The 20,190-nt window shown below is 33.8% G+C and overlaps 1 protein-coding gene across 1 annotated transcript; it reads right to left on the bottom strand.

Annotated features, from left to right (window-relative positions):
* Window positions 1-797: 797 nt before the first annotated feature.
* On the bottom strand, window positions 798-6,981 carry LOC110456194. The gene is made up of 6 exons (XM_021506771.1): window positions 6,941-6,981; window positions 6,653-6,743; window positions 5,569-5,709; window positions 4,537-4,650; window positions 2,772-2,961; window positions 798-1,842 (listed from the first exon to the last, which is right to left on the bottom strand). The coding sequence occupies exons 2-6, from the start codon at window positions 6,734-6,736 to the stop codon at window positions 1,628-1,630; spliced, it is 744 nt and encodes a 247-aa protein (XP_021362446.1). The 5' UTR covers window positions 6,737-6,743; window positions 6,941-6,981; the 3' UTR covers window positions 798-1,627.
* Between the last annotated feature and the right edge of the window lie 13,209 nt (window positions 6,982-20,190).

The following is a 20,190-nucleotide window of genomic DNA, read 5'->3' as shown; positions in this document are numbered from 1 at the left end:
GCGGTCTCTTAACACAGGTAGTCTGCTAATACAATTTAATTTCATAATGAAATCCTTACAATGGAGAACATTACAACACAGGTGGTTTCTTAATGGTCACATGAGCAGGTTTGACTGTATCTTTGATATGTATCATACTATCCTCGATTATATCACAAATATTAGAGCAAGTTAACCACAAAGCGCAGAAATCGGTTATTGCTACAAACTCAAGTATTTAAGCAAAGTATCACATAGCATCAACCAAAGTGTTTTATGACATTTCAAAACAATGTAAAAAGATGAAAATCGACAGTAAGCCAGTATCGTTTCGAATTGGTTTTTTATGTTAAAGTAAGTCATACGGGTTTCAGTTACTTTCATGTCGCCGTTATTCATCGGGAACCCAATAGAATCCTGTAACTAATATTGTAAAATATGAAACTTATATTAAAAGAAATGTGCGTTAGTACATCCAAATCTGGGATAAAATGCATGAATAGAATCGCTTTGAATACCGAAAATATTGTAAAAAAGATTCTTTGACATCCTTATTTTCGGTTCATGATTGATTTAAAAAATGATTGGACAGCTATTTTATGGGAACAAGATAGTGTTTTATAAAGTAACCAGCTCTGCCAAGTGGCGAATTTCAATCAGAAACCATTTGAAATTCGGAAAGATCTTAACGTTTAAAAGAAAATATCATGAATTAATTAATTTTACTTACACTTCCTGATATTTTCTCCGAAAAGTTTTCATAAATAGTAACAAGGATCGGCTCCTAACGCCGTGTACCAATGAATCACAAAGACAAGTTAATTTCTTTTATTTATTGAGTTAATTTGTCACAACCGCATTCAATGAATTTCGCATATGTAATATATATTATAAAAATGTGAAGAGAAAAAATAAGCAAAGGACACATAAGTAAGCTTAATTACAGTTAATTATAAAAATAAATCTAAAAATAACTGATGGCGAAGTTTTAAGAGCTTTTGAATATTCTGTGAAAAGGTTGTTTTCAGCATTTGAGACAGTTTTACATGCTAATTTGCGCCGGTCGAAAGGTGACTGTGACATCATATTTTATTGTTTGCGTGACGTCAATGTGTCATTTCTTTCCACATGCTATCCGTCATACCATAGAGGTTGGGATAGAAAGCATACCCTAGGACTTAACAGATAAATCTTAAACTGATAAAAAGGGAGACAATCCAATGAATGGTAGGAGAAAGAGTAAAAACTTTGTTAACTCAACAAGAGACGAAAAGCATAATAGTTCAGTACAGGAATGTTAAAAAAGCAATCATCGAAGCAAAGAATTAAATGAATTAAACAAATCTAACGAGAGTTTTATAGTCGTCTTAATTTAGCTACGAATATATGGGAATACTTTTTAAGCAGGACAATATTTTTTTCTCTCTACAGTCAAAACGAAAATTATTTTCAAATTTCCTAAATTAGATCAACATGTGTAAATGCCAAGCGCAGTTAATAATTATCCGTACTTCGATGCTGGCCCCAAAATTGTGATGTCCACAATTCAATGTCATAATAGCTACGTGTAAATAACGTGTGCGATAATTGCAAATTATGATGATCATGTCTAATTGGTTATTAAATTTGTCCTGGTCTGGTCTTCGAATTAGCAAAATCTCCCACATTTTAGGTAGTAGTGTGTGGTACGGTAACAGTATCTCCTCCACGTACAAAAGAAGTAGCGGCACGATCGCCTGTAGCAGCATATGGTCACCCTACGACAGAACCATTTGCATCTGTAGGGACACCTTCCCCAAAACCTTTTACGGCGGACGAGAAGTCCTGATTCAGAATTCACCTCCGAGTCGTTATCGTCGTCATCTAAATAAGGGGGAAAAAGAAAAATAAGTAAAAACAATTCAGACATCCACTTGGCAATATGAAGTATTTCGACAAACAAGTCTGTTTTTTCAAAACGTTGATAGACATTATTTGTTATCATGGGCAGATCGAAATTTCCTCTATATCAAATTTCAAGAGTACTGCTTTCAATATCACATGATTATCTATTCTGCAATTTTTATTCATTTCAGACATGCAAAGTCCCTGTATGCGCTTTTTGTGTGGATGAAACGAGTTGACTGGTCTGGAATCTTGCACACCTGTGATCACAGAACAATGCTGTGATTAAAAATAAAGTTGAATCGCGCTACAGCGTAATTGCGTAATCGACTGGTTTTGATATCAGTGTGCCTTCGATTCTGTCAATGATAAATCTTAATGTGCAGATAAAATCAGGAGCGTAACCATTTAAATTTCAAGATGTTATAGATACTCGTAACCCACAATTTCAGCCCCAATTTGAATAGCATCCATGCTAAATATTATGAAGTTAACTGTTATATTTAGAACTTCTGAACACCACGACGCAAGACCCGTTATTGCTAAAATATGAGTTCTCCATTCATATCTATTCCACCGGCATTGAATATATTCGGACAGTCAAAATATATCAGGAAACCGGTATATCGCAATACACAGGCATATTGTAATTTTTTCAAAAGCTTATCAATAACCATAACGCAGGTTATTACTAGTAGTGGGAATCCGTTAGAATTTCGTAATCGATGATTGGTTTGACAGTTTAACTTTGATTCTGACAACGATTTCGTTTTAAATTGAAACTATTTTCTTATGACTATGTATCGGGATACATATCCAATATATACGTTCGGTATTGCAATATATCGTTATACACTCAAGGCTTATTGGGACACCCCTTATATATAATTACATATGTACTTGTTTACCTTGTTGACTCCCGTCCTGTGGTATATCCTGACACTCGCCCTTCCGGGTCAGGTGACGAATCTTTCGAGGCCCACACAAGGCTGTAATGGTAGTCTTTAACTCCTCTGACATGACGGGTTCATCCTCATCATACAAACAAGTCTTCTCCTCAGTGGCGTTGACATTTTCCGTCACAGCAGATTCCATCGTCTATCACAATATATAGAGGATTCAGTAAAGATGCGATGAGCGATGCAACAGCATAAATATATTGTATAGCCGGAAATGTTGGCGGGGATTTCTATTTTAATAAATACACTATTGAGGATGAAACTTCGACCTCTTTATACCAGAAAAAGAACGATATTGCAGGAACGGATTCTTCTAACCATGAAATGTAACAAGCGTGAAATAGTTGAATATCAGTAACCGCGAAAGTTCCAAGCCGTTCTGTTCTGCACAGTAGCATTTTTATATAGCTTATTATAAGTATTCTTCAAGCCAAAAGCAACATATTTATGGAATAAATGTCTACAGCTGATGTTTCTTGAGAATTGTATCAATAAACCATTTTTAGAACATTGCTAAAGTATCGTTTGTCAACGTTTCAGATGTATCTTATGAAATAGTTTGTTATTAAAAAATGAATAGTTAGGAAAACGCGTTTGGTAGTAGTAAGCTATGATATGTCAATTAAATAGTAACGTGTGTATGCTTTCCAATTTCTTATGTTTCAGCTTGATTTGTGTGAGATATCGATTTTAAAAGATATTGAAATAAAATTTCCCGCCCGTATCCTTCTTATTTTAACATCAGTTATGACGATATACAATAATCTTTACGTTTTTAATCCGAGCGATCAGAGAGTTTGGTGTAGTGTAATGATAGTAAACAATGAACGTTATTCATTATTACGTCACAATAACCCTGACATTTTTTTCTTAATGTGACGTCGCATTCTTTGTCTTAACAATATTTTCTGCCATAGATGAACAAGCTTTTCACAGAGGCTATTGTCTTTATGACGACAAAAACTAATAAACAAATCCATTTTTTTCTTTTTCTCGAAAATAGCAATAAAATTCAACTTGTGGATACTTAATGAACAATATAAAATTATTTAACCATTTGTTATTCATTAAAATAGAAAGCGTCTGTAAGACATGAACGCCCCATTGGTCTTATGGTTGAACTATAAATAGCAACAGTTATATTGGCGTTGACTCCTCCGAGACCCTGAAATATGAACTCCTGCGAGGCATATATACTAAGATTTGACCTTTGTGTAATTGTTTATGCAATATGTTGAGAAATGAAGTCGGTAGATTCATTACAAAGAATCTTGATAGTAAAAGACAGGGCATAAAAAACAGTGATATCCTCTACTCATTTCAATTTTTTTGTTCCAATGAAAAATACAAGTTTGCGATCACTTTTAATAAAGAAGATATTTAGGATGTTATTATATAATTTCAAAAAATATAATCGATATGTTTTCCTTCAGCTTAGTCAAATAAGTATACCCCTATCCCGATGAAAATGGTAACATATATTCACCAGTATATCAGTCAAAGCTCAAAAAAGTCCCACACCGCCAGTTTTCTACAAATGTTATTACAATATGTAAAATATTTGAAAATTATGGTCCAAACATTTTCCCGAAATGGAGGGATTAGGCTTACCCTTTATACTTATCTGTTATACTGGAAAAATGTTTAAGCGAAATGATGTAGTACATATAAAGAACTATAAAAAGAATGAAAATGAAAATCAAAGATGTCTTACCTTGGCTACGCCTTCTGTGTCCTCTTCAAGTGACGGTTCTGTCTTTTCTTCTTCGTCAAGTTCCAAAAAGTGACAATCCTCGGATTCTGAGTCTGGTATCACAACTCGCATATTCTTAGAAGAAAGAAAAATTCAAAGAAACAGTGAAATATATTATTCTATTATGTCATTTGCTAAAACATTCATTCGGGGTCGGATCTAGGATTCCTTGTAAGACAGGGCACTTAGTTAACTGAAGCTTACCACACCTACTGATGCTTCTATCTGGACAATATTAACAAAAAAAGGACGCTTTATTGCATATTGCTCTTTTTTGTTAAATAGGAAAATAATTTGTGACTTGTACGGTTAATTTAATAACTCGGTAAGCAAAATGTATAAGGCTAATATAATAAAGAATATATTGAATGAAGTTCTGCAAAATGTAATACACACAATAGTTTGCTGTATATAAACCGCGAACATTTGCCCTGCTAGAATACAAAATAACTCAATAGGATGAAAATAACAGGCAAGTAAGTCATTTCTTCATGTATATTTATTAACGTTTAAGAATATCTTTTGCAAAAGAACAACGCAAATTAATAGGCATCAATTATTCCAACTTGAAACGCGTTCTACTCTATTCTTCTCAATTCATTCTATTAAGCATGATTTATTAAACACACAAGGCAATTTAAAAAATCACTATTTCAGCTAACGTTATGTAAAAGATATATTTTTTCCATTTCCATATCATGCGATGCCTTTTACATAACGTTTACTGGAATAGATTTTCCATGTACTACAAACGGGGTGTCGTATTAAACGCTGGATAATTACTTTAAAATATCACTAAATGTCCTGTAATTAATTTCGATTGCAGATGACAGAAAGACAACTGTTTATAGATTATGCCTTAAACAGAAACCTAACCCTGGTGGGTGTATTTTAGCGAAGAAGTCAAAACTAATGTATGCCCTCACATCACATACTAACCGCCAAGCATTCTATATTTCAAACAGGCGAGCTGAATATACTGATGCAACTCACCAGTGCATGGTCTGTAACCACCGTCTGGGAACCATTCCCATTCATAGTTGAGTGCACAATGTCCTTCCCTTCGGTTTTATCCGTTTCCATGTTGACAGCAAACACGTCCCCCTCTGCTGTACTGATATTTTGAGACAGGAACTACACGAGGAAAAATTCCGGAGACAAAATTCTATAAGCAGTTTCAAAATAATTTTTGTTTTTTGAAAAAATAAAAAAGGTAAACAGATACATAATGAATAAGAAAGCAACTCTTATGAACACGCATTACAGTAAATGAAGTTAAGTTTTTCACCACACTTTTATCACTTCATATTTCATACATTTATAAAGCCCTGCCGGACTTTATTCAGTTTGTCGTTAATATGACATCATTATGTGTTATAGGACCATAACAAATTTTGTTAAAACATTCATTGCTTAATCATATTTATTGAATTCTTTTCTTTTTGAAATCGTATATGGTACCATCGAAACGAAATGTAACATCCCGCAAGAGAATATCCATATTTTAATAAAGTCAATTTTCCCGGGTTTCAAGATACAATATTTCAAGCAGCCAATTTTTGCCGAATTAAATCTTTCAATTCTTATTACTGAGATAAACTGAAAATCCAAAAAAAAAAATGCCCATCGAACTTATAAATGAGTATATTACAAAATATAAACGATGAAAGTTCTCTTTCAGTATAATATATTCTGCTATGACATTCTTACAGTTTACTTGAGAATAATTCAATGAATCCTAAATCGTTTTACAGCCCATATTTTACATGGAACTGCAAGTGAATCCTTATTTTAATGATAAAAATGATACTATATAATAATGGAGATACTATGTGAAAATAGGTGTGAGGACCCTCCTATGTCGGATATTTTTGTTAGTAGGATTTATTGCACGGCCTTAAACCTGGCGATATCCAACAAAGAAAGAAGATATCAGTACCGAGAAAATCAAATAACCTTATATAGAAATATCTAAACGCTAAGGATATGAAATATTTTTAAACAAAAAAACAAAAAACAAAAAACAACAACATAGGATACGGATTACACTCTACATAGTTTGAGCACTGCTACATACCAAAGTGACATGACCGTCATCTGCTGATGTTGTTTGACCTATTACGGCCAACAGACCTACGGCTACTACGATCAACAGGCGCATGGTTAACCTAGATTAAGTAAAGTACATTATATGTGTTTACTGTAATTAGAAATATTGCAATAAGTCATTTATAATCATAATTGAAATGAATAAATTATTTGATTAATATAATAATTGAGTTTGAGTTATACCCTTTCAGAACAAAATGAATGTCTTGGTTTCTAAGCAATATTAAAAATTATCTTGATAAAACAAGAGACTTACCTTTGTCGAAGATCTCTCTCTTCCGAGCTTCTACTTGATATGTTAACAAAACGCTTTATTTTATACTTATTTTGACCAGGAATAATTCAAGATAATTTTTTTTGACTATTTACCAAACACTTGAGTCTACACATTGAGATTTATGGCTGTGTCGGCAATAAATGTGTGTTCTACGTGGTATTTCCAGAAATTATGTTTTTCCCTCAATACAGAAGATTGGGTGATGAGTCATGTTCTAAAAATGTTAACCGTCGTTAAGCATATTATAGCTGAAGATCGTGAACAGTTTTCAATGTCGATTAAAGAACAGTTCCCATATAAACCAGACAACTTAAAATATATATAATAAATAATTTCAAGTTAACCCGCTATTTTTATTTTTTTGCATGTTTGGGTCATCTTGATATGTTTTATTTATATCGAGGCATGTATTTGGCTTTATTGATTGATCGATATAGTAGTGCCACAATGAAATGCTTTATAAGGCGTATAACGGTTTTGTGAGCCCCTCTTGTCTAAAGGTCTTTTGCAATATTTCGTTTTAAAACTTTATCTCATATTTATTTTTTCTGTAAATCATTTTGTTTTCGCGAGATATAAATGTTCAACTTAATTCGCTAGGAAACTCATTAGCGAATAAAAATCTTCCGCAAATGTATATTCCGTCGATTATTTCTCTCAATATTAAAGTAGCATCCTCGTAATCATGAATTCGAGAATAAACAAGTAAACCCTACCGACAAAGTCCGAGAAACAATGTAATAGCAAGACCTAAGTGAATCGAAGTAGTACCGCATTTTTAACCGAAACCTTATCGAGAAACAACTATATAACTTCGACATATGAGGTATCTAATCATTGTTATTAGAAAAAAACTTTTACTTTTTTCATAGTGGTAATTATAAGGTATTTACTGCCAATGATACACTATGACATTACAATATATTACATGATTTACTCTATCAGCCGCAAACAGCGGCTCACATAAAATATATAAGTGTTTAAACCTCCCCTAACTTTTAATGACCTCTTGACAAATCTGAAGTGTTTGTCGAATTTAGAAACGATCCTTTTCAAAAACTTCCTGGTGAAAATTAAAAAAACATGACGCATGTGTCCCCAAGTGTGGTGTCGCCAACAAGTAGTCCTATAAAAGAGAATATAAAAATGTCTCCTTTTTGTTCTCATGAGCCCTGTTCAAACCAGATACTCCTTACATGTGCAATTCCTATTCGATCAATTGGAAGGATAGTTTTCTTATCCAGAAAATCGGCCTTAGCAATAGCAACCCCGTTAACCTACGTTAACCCCCCCCCCCCCCCCCCCCCCCCCCCCCCCCCNAATTATCTCCCCCTGTTTTCATTAGCGTGTATTGCGTGTGACGTCATCAATTTTGTGTTAATGACGGAATCAACTCCCCTGTTTCAGCATTTTGCTTCTGATTTCTGGTATTCTCTCCAGGATTCTCTCGCCGCTGTTTCGGGTTTTTTTTCTCTTTTCTTTTCTTTTCCTATTTTTTCTGTCCTTTTTTTAATCATGTAATTTCAATTTCCTTAATAATCCTATGCATAAAACTTATTTAAAAGCAATAAATAGTTGGCGATGTTGTTTCCTATTGCGCTCCTTGTTGTTTGATATGTCTTGTCGTTCCTTCTTGTACATGTCTGCTTGCTGTTGTATTGTTTTGGTGGAGGAAAGTGGATAGACTGCATAAGCTTGTCTTGTGATTCGGTTATGAAGAGTGTGTGGTCAATGTCAGAGCTAGTGAGAGTCGTACGGGAAGCTTTAGATGAAGTCACTGTCGTCGAACGTTACTTTTTGTATAGAATCCTTCATGCTATCATCGGAATGTTTTCTATACATTTTATTTATAATACTCAATGGTTGTAATTTAAACATGATTTGTTTAAGATGTTTGAAACTAAGGTTATATCAATAGATAGATAGATAAATCAATTAATATGAAAGAATATATTTTGAGACTAAACTTATTCAAAATATAAAAACAAATACGATATATTCTTTTTTGATGTAAAAATATGCAAATACTGCTGATTCTGTATTGTATTTTGTCCTTATTTTGTCATCATTTGTCCACATTTGTCCACTAGTTGTCCATATTTGTCCACTATTTGTCCACTATTTTTTGACGCCAAGTTCTTATGACGTCACGCTTGATAATAACACAGAGCGCCATTCTGAATGGTTTTTTTTTTACTGCAATTTTGCCGTTTACTGCTATTGTCTGGTTAGATTTCCAAATAAAAATGATATTGAACGTGTAGTTGTGTAAAAACAATAGTGTATGCTGCATAGGTGGAACACACGACCACTTATTCTGCGGTCGCTTCATTTAAACTCAAAACTGAAAATGTACGCAGAGAATAGAATGAACCGTTCATATTGAACCATTCTAAGAGAGTGACGTCTTGTAAAGATAAAATATTTCGTATATTTCTGTTATAATTACAGAAACCGTAGGGTTTACTATCATGTTTTTGAAGACAGTACGCGGCCTTAATTTCCCAGAACGCTTTCACGCATGGGGAAGAACCGTAAGTGGACAAAGTTTATTTTTACATATTAAACCCAGACGAAAAGAAAATTCTGTTAGATTTAGTTTATCCACTATATATACTTACAAAGAAAATAAGGTCGCCAGCTATTTTAGGCAATAAGAACATTTTAAATCAAACAACTTACAGCATGTCTTGTATGATTATCATAGAGTATATTTTATATTAGCATTATAATGCAGCTTGTATATGTGCGATCCTACTTACATACATGTATATACTTTTCTTGAAATAGTCTGTAAATAACGTTCAACCTAAAAGTGTAATAACGATGACGCAACAGAAGACTTTGGTTTGACCGCAATGTACCGAATTCCTGAATGTACCATATTTTTACACTGCATTTCCCCGACTCGCTTCTAACTTCCCCTGTAAACTATCCGTATTCACGTCACTATCCTTAGCTATAGTTGTTAATGTTAGTAACGATGAAAGATAATATATTTATATAAGTGTATTGTGTTATTTAAATATTTCGATCATGACACCTCTATGTCGACTATACTATAATGTGGGCGGTTTCAAGATTTTTAGACGTTCCGGATAACTGAGATACTTGCTTTGGACCTGGTGTTTGTTTTAGGACCCTTAATTGAACTTCTTTAATTTATCCACTTACAATGTATTTCCTTTTGTACGGTGACCAGACTATAATTAGGAAGTCAATATGCCTCACCAGGCTCTTATATAGTGATATATGCCCATAGGCTTAAATGTTCTCCTTATTAAAACAATGTGTACTCCCCTATCTCATCCATGGTTAATTCAGACGGAAAGATGTTATATTTTTTTATTTAAGGTATAACTTCAGTAATGCCAATTATGTGAGGGGCACAGTCCTTTAATCTCACTATCTGATAAGACATTTAATTCGAAGTTCGTCAGCGTTAGTGTATAAACATTTGTATTTGTCATATGCGGTAAAATTATCTACAATATACATGGTTCTTCTAGACTGTAGTCTTCTTAGTTTTTTTTACCCTAACTTGCCCATGGCGGGCCTCGAACTTTGTACGTGTAATCACCTAAAGCGTTTTGCCCGCGTGTTATTCTATGACCTCTGCCCATAACAGTTTTTCCTGTTCTCGATCTTCCTTTGTGAGGTCGTTGCTTATTCTTTTCTGTTTTAAATTCACTGTCTGTTTATAATTAGGAGGTCTATCAAAACGAAGCCAAAATGAATTTCTTTTGTATAAATTATGCTTTTCTGTGGTATAAGGCCAAGAAACCCCAAGTCAGAAAATGATGAATAAAATCTTTTCTTTTGAGATAGAGCACAGCGCGTTGGAACACTTTACGTTAATACGAACCTTAACCATTTCATTAAAAAACTGCATGCAATATCTGGCTAGGACAAATCGACCCGAGCATAACAATTTGTAGAAATCGCATGCATAAATACTATCAATGTTGAAACAATTGAAACAATCGTGAATTAATAAATGAGATTAAGAGGTAAGATATTTTGTCGTTGAACCTCAGTCTCATCGAGTAACAAGTAAAATATGAGGGATATTCCTAATAAACAATTGGAAATGTGCTAATATTGGTGACTACGTAATTTCGTGTAGAAATCATAATTTCAGTTTTCAGAATTGTAATTAGGAGGTAATGCAGGCCAATTATATAATATGGATTAACAACAATAGTTATTTTCAAAAAAAGTTCAATCATTGACTTTATAACATATCATATAATCGCAAGTTCCGGAACATACTTGATTTATGATTCCTACAAACGCTCTTACTTTTTATCATCTCGTGACAAATCTCAAGCGTTTGTAATAAATAATGAAACGATCCTCATCATAAACTTTCTCGTCGATAAAAATAAAAAAAATCATGGTATGAGGGTATGAAGTCCCCCAAAAAAGCGTATACAGGCTATGAAACGGTATTTTGCTGTTAAAAGTGTTTGACTGTACCTGAAACTGATACAAAAACAATTACAGGTTGCTGGTATCTTTGTTTGTGTTATAACATCTTGCAAATATCAGAAGGTATGTTGCAAAAAAACACATAAACATTGCTTACATCAACACTGGGAGCGCATCCTATTTATAATCAAAATATCATATTTCGCTTATTAAATTCCTAGTCTATACTTCCGAACTAAAACAAAGGCAAACGCAGATTCTACTGTGTACGAAAACAAAAAGGGAATCTACGAAATATGATGTAGTTCCACCCTCCTCTAGTGATAAGTATCTCTGACGCTGATACTGTCTGATGTCTCTTAAATAATCTTCTACACTGATACTGACTGATGTCACTTAAATAACCTTCTACACTGATACTGACTGATGTCACTTAAATAACCGTCTACACTGATACTGACTGATGTCACTTAAATAACCGTCTACATTGATACTGTCTGATTTCACTTAAATAACCGTCTACATTGATACTGTCTGATGTCACTTAAATAACCGTCTACATTGATACTGTCTGATGTCACTTCAATAGTCTTCTACACTGATACTGACTGATTTCACTTTTGTTGTCGTCAGCGAATGAAAATGCTTCCAAACCTACCGAACTTGATAGGTCATTTATAAAGATAACAAACAAGAAAGGCCCAATAACTGAACCTTCTGCATTTAAAAAAGCACATCCATAACAAGCTATCCGAACAAATAAGTTTACTATCAATATCTTCCGAAAACATTTGAATGGTAAAAGCAACGGACTGTTTAAGAAACCAAGACAATCTTGTGATAAAGACCAAACGAAAAGAAAGTATTTAATCATTTGATCCAAAACATGATTCGTCAGGAATCTCAGGAAAACATAGAAAGCGTTGCAACTGCAAAGAAACCCACTAAAACAGTCTTTATTTGTATCCCACATCTGAAGGATGCAGGACAAGTTGTTTGTGTCTGACTAACGCCATAAAACAAACTTAATAAAACTGTATATCTAATAAATGTACTCAAAAACCAAATGGACTCCTTTATAGGACTTGCAAACCATGACTGACTGTAGATATATAAAGAACCACGATACGATTGCAACCTCTAATTATTTTGCTTTGGAGGAAGAGAGTTTGTACCTTTAGTATGACTGCCATGCTCGTTGCTCTCAGCAGATACAGTCTGTCAGATTGTAGGAAAAAAGCTCACTTGAAAATGTTCTGTAAGGGTACATGGTTCATCTTGGCAACGCGACAATATTCACGCATGACAAATGTACCGAGCAAGGAGGCTTCCCGAAATGCGCACCAGTGCAATAGCAGCAGCAATAAAACTTAAACTAGACACATTTTTTCTGTATTTCTTTAGGAAATAGCAACTCGTTCCCTCACGGTGACGAGAAAATAAATAATTAGACTAGGACTATAAAACTAGTTTTTTTTAACCTACACAGCAAAGATAATACTTTGAAGAGTATCGCATGACCTTTTCCCGTTTTCTTTTCTTTTTTATTTACATTTCCTACAAACTACACCTCTCAGATAAACTACATCGCGAACGAATGACACGCCGCAAAAATACAGTTTAACTCTAACCGACAGTAACTTGTATAAGGTTATCAAAATCTTGGCAATAAAAGATAAATAACACATATGTTTGAATGACTTCAATTCTGTTTAAGTTGTTAAAAGTGCTGTGCTACCAATCAAGAGTATCTCTTGCGCGATTGGCCTTAAGTGATGTTTTATGGTAGACTTACTTTTCAGTTTCAGCAATTTTGTTTTACAATTATTACACAAATACTTGTACTGGTTTTGACAGATTCTCAGTAAAGCAGCAGTAATACAATATTAAACGGGTTAGGAACGAAACTGGTGAAAATATACAAGAACACGTTCTTCCTGTTAAGAAATAATGACTACCGAATGATTACAAAAAGCACTAAGGGAAGATGCAAAAGGTGTTAATGAAATAACTCTTTTTATGGTGAATTTCATATACTTAGAGAGATTTTATCTGACGATCAAAAAAGCCATTGTGTAAATGTGATATTTGTACCATTCGGTACTTTACCACTCATCCTAACATGGCGACAGGCGGCGTATTTCGCTTCGTACGTTTTACATCAAAACATCATATCTAACGTTATCTTATGCATATAAAATATGTACTTCAAACTTTCCACATAATTCAGTTTCATTAAAGAATGGTGCCTTTCAGTATTTATAAGTGTCTAAATTCAGGAAATTATTAGTTGCCTTCGTTTAAAACGTTCTTGTAAACCTCCTATGTAACGCGAACTCTGATTGACTTACATTGGTGTGAGCCGACTTTAGCCAGATAAAGATTTCCAACAAAACGTGAAAGGGGGTGTAAGTAATGCAGAGGGTTATAACTCGATAAATATCCACCGGGTGTTAGTCCTCTAACAGAAATATAATATTGATAAATAAAAAAAACTGCAAAGTAGATGGTTTTATCGTAACTCGAACCTACATAGAAATTATTTTTTACAAAAGTATAACAACGGGAAGTATTAACTTAATATTGACGTTATTTTTTTTTTTTTTTTGAAAAGTATCCTAAATCATATCATTGTAACGCAAACTTTATTACAAGATTACCGCGTTATCCAATGAAAACACATTTTGTTTTACTTTGTCATGGTGACCTCTGAATCAAGACAATAGTCCTAACATTGTGACGTCAAAGACAATTGAAGACTTGAGGATGATCAGAAAACGAAAAAGTTTTCGCGTGTATTGATACATTTCTTAGTTATCTGATACAAAATTATATGAAATCCACTTTAAGGGATTTATGAACTCGCCCGGAGCTGGAATGAAAACAACTTGACCTGTTTCGTAAATATTTGATGAAATGGGAAATCTCTTAATTTTATCTCTTACCATTGATCCCCAGACGTTCTAGAGTAGTTAATTTGTAGGCATAGAGGTAGACTATCGGCGTCGTCTTTAAACTTAGTCCCAAAATAGGTTAACCTTGTTTACAACATATAGGGCCCATAAAGAAAGCATACGACAGAGACTCTAGTGTATTCCCGCCTACTGGCAAAGAGTTCACAGGTTAATCCCACCGGCAGCAAGTAGCTATTGTTATTAACACGTTACACTGATTGTTCTGGTCTATCCAGCTGTGCAAATATGTATCCAATATAACTACTAGACAAAAGTAATCATCTTTGATAAGGTCATTGCATATGACATACATATATTTCATAAATCGATTTCTTTTCAAAATTTCTATTTTTCTTTAAACTTCTTTTTATGTGATTAGTAACGCAACTTGAAATTAACAAATACCTACTTATTTCATAAAAAATAACCGTCTTTGATGCTGAAAAATAAATTAACAGAATTATGTCTGGTTCAGTTTCTATCGTACTTTACGTCGATCTTAAGTTTTACAGTCTGCAGGTATATAGACCCGGTTAGATAAAAAAAAAGATGAAAGTAACACACACACACACACAAACACTCACACATGTGATGCATTTTTTAAATTTGGAAAATAAATACAGTATGCAATAAAAGAATTACACTGCATCATACAGCTGTTTCGTCCATCTAGGACTCATCGGTGATTACACAATTGGAAAACAAACACAGAGGCAGGTGCGTAAAACCTTTTTTTTTAAATGGCGTTTGATGTAGCAGACGACAACAAAAGCTTCCGTGATGGACAGACTTGACAGACCCGGGGTGTCATGGCGAGCTAATGATGAATTTCAGACGGAAATCTACTGCGACGTTAGGAAGAGGACGTCACTACGAGATAGGGAGTGAGTGGTTTCACAAATCAGTTAAAGGACCACATGTAATTTTGACTGGAGATTGGGCACATCTACTCTCCAAATAGCGTATTCCGCAAAAAGGGACTTTGAATGATACTATCGGTTGGCTTGACAATTCACCCAAAGCTGCCGGAGATCTACTAGTCAATTACGTTTTACTCTTAGTGCATTCGAGTTGTCTTTCTTCAAACAGTTATTGAAATCCCACGTGCGGAACATAGTTGTTCGTATTTTTCTTAAATTACATTTTGGAGGTTTTTCGTTTTCTTTATTTGATTGTACTTATGCTATTTACAGGCCTTGGTATTATATAGTCGAACGAAATTAAATAGCTCTATATTTTATATTGATACAGAGCGTATGTGATTCAATATTTATAAGTTGTATTAGTCTTTAATTCTAAATTTTATAACAAATGTTGAAATGAGAACAAGTTAATCATGTACAGCACAAAGGAATCAGTACTTTCTACAAGGTCTTTGATCTGAGTGTTATATGTAGAGGATCTTACATGAGTGTCCATGTCATATTGAATTTATTAAAGGAGTTCAATAATTTAATATGACACGAGCCTTTAGGTGAGTGTCAAATCAATTTATTCAACAAGTTTAATTAAGTCAATATGACATAGACACGAATATAAGAATTTTTTTATCACATAAGTGTTGCATTCACAATTTGGAAAAAACACACACACAACTATGTGACTCTACAAAGGTAAAAACCAAAGTACTCCGATCATAGAATTGTTGTTCCGGCATTGCGAAGAAGTCAAAACCAATGTATGCCCTCACATCACCTACTAACCCCCAATTATTCTATTTTTTAAACAGGTGAGCTGAATATACTGATGCAACTCACCAGTGCATGGTCTGTAACCACCGTCTGGGAACCATTCCCATTCATAGTTGAGTGCACAATGTCCTTCCCTTCGGTTTTATCCGTTTCCATGTTGACAGCAAACACGTCCCCCTCTGCTGTACTGATATTCTGAGACAGGAACTACACGAGGAAAAATTCCGGAGACAAAATTCTATAAGCAGTTTCCAAATAATTTTTGTTTTTTGAAAAAATAAAAAAGGTAAATAGATACATAATGAATAAGAAAGCAACTCTTATGAACACGCATTACAGTAAATGAAGTTAAGTTTTTCACCACACTTTTATCACTTCTTATTTCAAACATTTATAAAGCCCTGCCGGGCTTTATTCAGTTTGTCGTTAATATTACATCATTATCTGTTATAGGACCATAACAAATTTTGTTAAAACATTCATTGCTTAATCATATTTATTGAATTCTTTTCTTTTTGAAATCGTATATGGTACTATCGAAACGAAATGTAACATCCCGCAAGAGAATATCCATATTTTAATAAAGTCAATTTTCCTGGGTTTCAAGATACGATATTTCAAGCAGCCAATTTTTGCCGAATTAAATCTTTTAAACTGAAAATCCGAAAAAATGCACATTGAACTTATAAACGAGTATATTACAAAATATAAACGATGAAACTTCTGTTTTAGTATAGCACATTCTGCTATAACATTCTTACAATTTACTTGAGAATAATTCAATAAAGCGTAAATCGTTTTACAGTCCATATTTTACATGGAACTGCAAATGAATCCTTATTTTAATGATAAAAATGAGACTATATAATAATGGAGATACTATGTGAAAAAAGATGTGAGGACCCTCCTATGTTGGATATTTTTGTAAGTAGGATTTATCGCAGGGCCTTAAACCTGGCGATATCCATCAAAGAAAGAAGATATCAGTACCGAGAAAATTAAATGACCTTATATACAAATATCTAAACGCTAAGGATATGAAATATTAAAAAAACAACTTAGGATACGGATTACACTCTACATGTTTCCAGCACTGCTGCATACCAAAGTGACATGACTGTCGTCTGCTGATGTTGTTTGGCCTATTTCAGCCAATAGACCAACTGCTACTACGATCAACAGGCGCATGATCAACCTAGATTCAGAAAAGTACATTATATGTGTTAAGCATTCATTAGAAATATTGTTATTGATAATCATAATTCAAATAAATAAATTAATGTAATAAATGAATTTGGGTGTTTTTCATATTCCCTTTCCAGCACAAAATGAGTCTCTTGGTTTTTAAGCTACGTTAGAAAAGACCTTGGTGAAACAAGAGACTTACCTTTCTCTTAGATCGCTCTCTCTCTCCTCCGAGCTTCTACTTGATATGTTAACAAATCGCTGCTTTTATACCTATTTTGAAGAAATTAGAAATTAGGAAGATTTTAAGATGAACTTTTGACTATTTACCAAACACTTAAATTATGTATTGAGATTAATGGCTGTGTCGGCAATGCATTTGTGTTTTAAATGGTATTCCCACAAATGAAGTTTCCCCCTCAAAACAGAGAAAGGGATTATGAGTAATGTTCTAAAAAGGTGGTGTTCGTGGCTATGTTAAAATTCCTATAGACCCTGCCCACGCACGGATTTATGAAACTTATTCATACTATGGCTGAATAGAAAGTTTTATTCGGAATCTTGCAAAAAGAACAGCTCGACAGGGCCTGACATGCATTTTATCAAATGCATGCATGTTACTTCCTTTTGAAGCTCCATAACATTTAATTTTATTCCATGTTGTGGGGGCAATATAAAAATAATTAGCGCACTAGCTAGACTGGGACACACACCAAAGACCTCAAAGTCACCTGTGTAAGTAAAATGTTCCGCTATATATTCTGCCAGCTTGCTTAACAATTTTCAGACATACTGTATACAGGTTTTAAACTGAGAAGAATTCTATAGTAGTATAGTATAAGTGACTAGTGTAGGACAATATAAATAAATCTTAATGAAGATGAAAGGAGAGTGTAGTCAGAAGACAATAAGAAATAAAAAATGAAATAAGCAAGACGGGCCAAGTTGGAAGGATAACTTGAAAGGCAGCAAAACAGTCAACGAGATATTTGCATATATACTGGAGTACTGAGTTACGTCATTAAAAGATGTAATTACCTGCGTTCATCTGATAAGAATGTGGTGGTGATGATGATGATGATGATGATGATGATGATGAAATTTGTTGATGATGATGTAAGATTGTAGATAATGTTGATGATTGTCATACATTGTTGATGCTGCTGCTGCTGCTGCTGATGATGATGATGATGATGATGATGAAATATTGTTGATGATGATGTAAGATGATTGTAGATAATGTTGATGATTGTCATACATTGTTGATGCTGCTGCTGCTGCTGCTGCTGCTGATGATGATGATGATCATCATCATACATTGCAGAGGATGCTGATATGTTGTTGATGATGATGTAAGATGATGGTATATGATTATGATGACGGACTGAATATGTAAATGACGATACTGATGGTGTATTGTGGATGATTATAATGATGATGATGGTGTAAGAAGATGGCGTATGATGATGATTATGACGATGACAATATATATTGATGAGGAGAAGGAGGAGAAGGAGGAGGAGGAGGATGGGGTAGGTATATAAGACAGGCTGGTAGACTATGTTCCAGGTTATCAATTTAAATAAAAAATGTTCACTAATGTTAACAATACCCTAAAACTATTTTTAAATACTTACGAAGAAGAGACATCTAAGAAAGCCTATAAGAAATAGACTTTGAATATTCAAGTGTGATTTGTTTGGTCGATATTTTTAATTGAGTGTGGTCATGGTAAGCCAGTTGATGTTTTATATCACTTACTTAAAACATACAAAATACATATTAATGGAATGCTTAGTGTCTCCACAATCCTAATGTGAACAATCTACAACAATCTATCCTGATTGTGTGTACTTATGACATCAAATATCGGGGTACCTCCTAATTTTTCAGGAAAAACACCAATACAGGCCCTTTCTGCATTTTCTTTACACACTTTAAAACAATACTATCGGTTTCCGAAGTGATTTCACTACACCATTAAAATTGCAAAGTTTGTATAAAATCCATGCGCGGGCAGATTAAGAACCCCACAAACCGTAGTTAAGCATAGTATAGCTTAAGATTGTGAGCAATTTCAAATGGTCGAGTACGATTCCCATATTAACCAGACAACTAATCCTGCTGTTTAAATTTGTTTTGCATGTTTGAGTAATATTGATATGACTTGTTTATATCGAGGCATGTATTTGGTTTTGTTGATTGATCGATATAATGGTCCCACAATGAAATGCTTTATAAAGCGTATAGCGATATTGTGAGTCCCTTTTGTCTCAAGATCTTTTACAATATTTCTGTTTAAAATTTTACCTCAAATATATGTTATTGTAAATCATTTTGATTAGCGCGATGTATCAACTTAATTCGCTAGGAAACTCATGAGCGAATACAACTCTTCCGCAAATATATATTCCATCGATTATTTCCCTCAATATTGAAATAGCATCCTCGCAATCGTGAATCGAGAATAAACGAATAAACCCTACATGTAAAGTCCGAAAAACGATGTAATAGCAAGACTAGCAAGTAAATCGCAGTAGTACCGCATTCTTTACCCGAAGCCTACTCGGGGAAACGAGTATATAACTTCGACATATGAAGGATATGATATAAGTGACTTGAAAGAAATATAATCATTGATATTAGAAAAGAAAATTTGATCTTTCATAGTCGTAATTATATGGTATTTAATGCCAATCATATGATATAACGAAACAAACAAAATCCATTAACGTTACAACAAATCATATTACATCCTTTACTCGATCGACCGCAAACTTTGGCTCACATAAAATGTCTAAGTAATTAAACCTCCCCTAGCTTTTTATTACCTCTTGACAAATCTTAAGCGTTTGTCAAATTTAGAAACGACTATTTTCAAACACTTCCTGGTGAAAATAAATAAATTCATGACGCAGGTGTCCCCAACTGTGTTGCTGGATACATTGCCAACAAGTAGTCATATAAA

This window comes from Mizuhopecten yessoensis, unplaced genomic scaffold (assembly GCF_002113885.1).
Source record: "Mizuhopecten yessoensis strain PY_sf001 unplaced genomic scaffold, ASM211388v2 scaffold8561, whole genome shotgun sequence".
In the NCBI taxonomy this organism is placed as follows: domain Eukaryota; kingdom Metazoa; phylum Mollusca; class Bivalvia; order Pectinida; family Pectinidae; genus Mizuhopecten; species Mizuhopecten yessoensis.
Note: the sequence above shows the minus strand (reverse complement) of the source record. Positions and strands in the feature narration are given on the sequence as shown.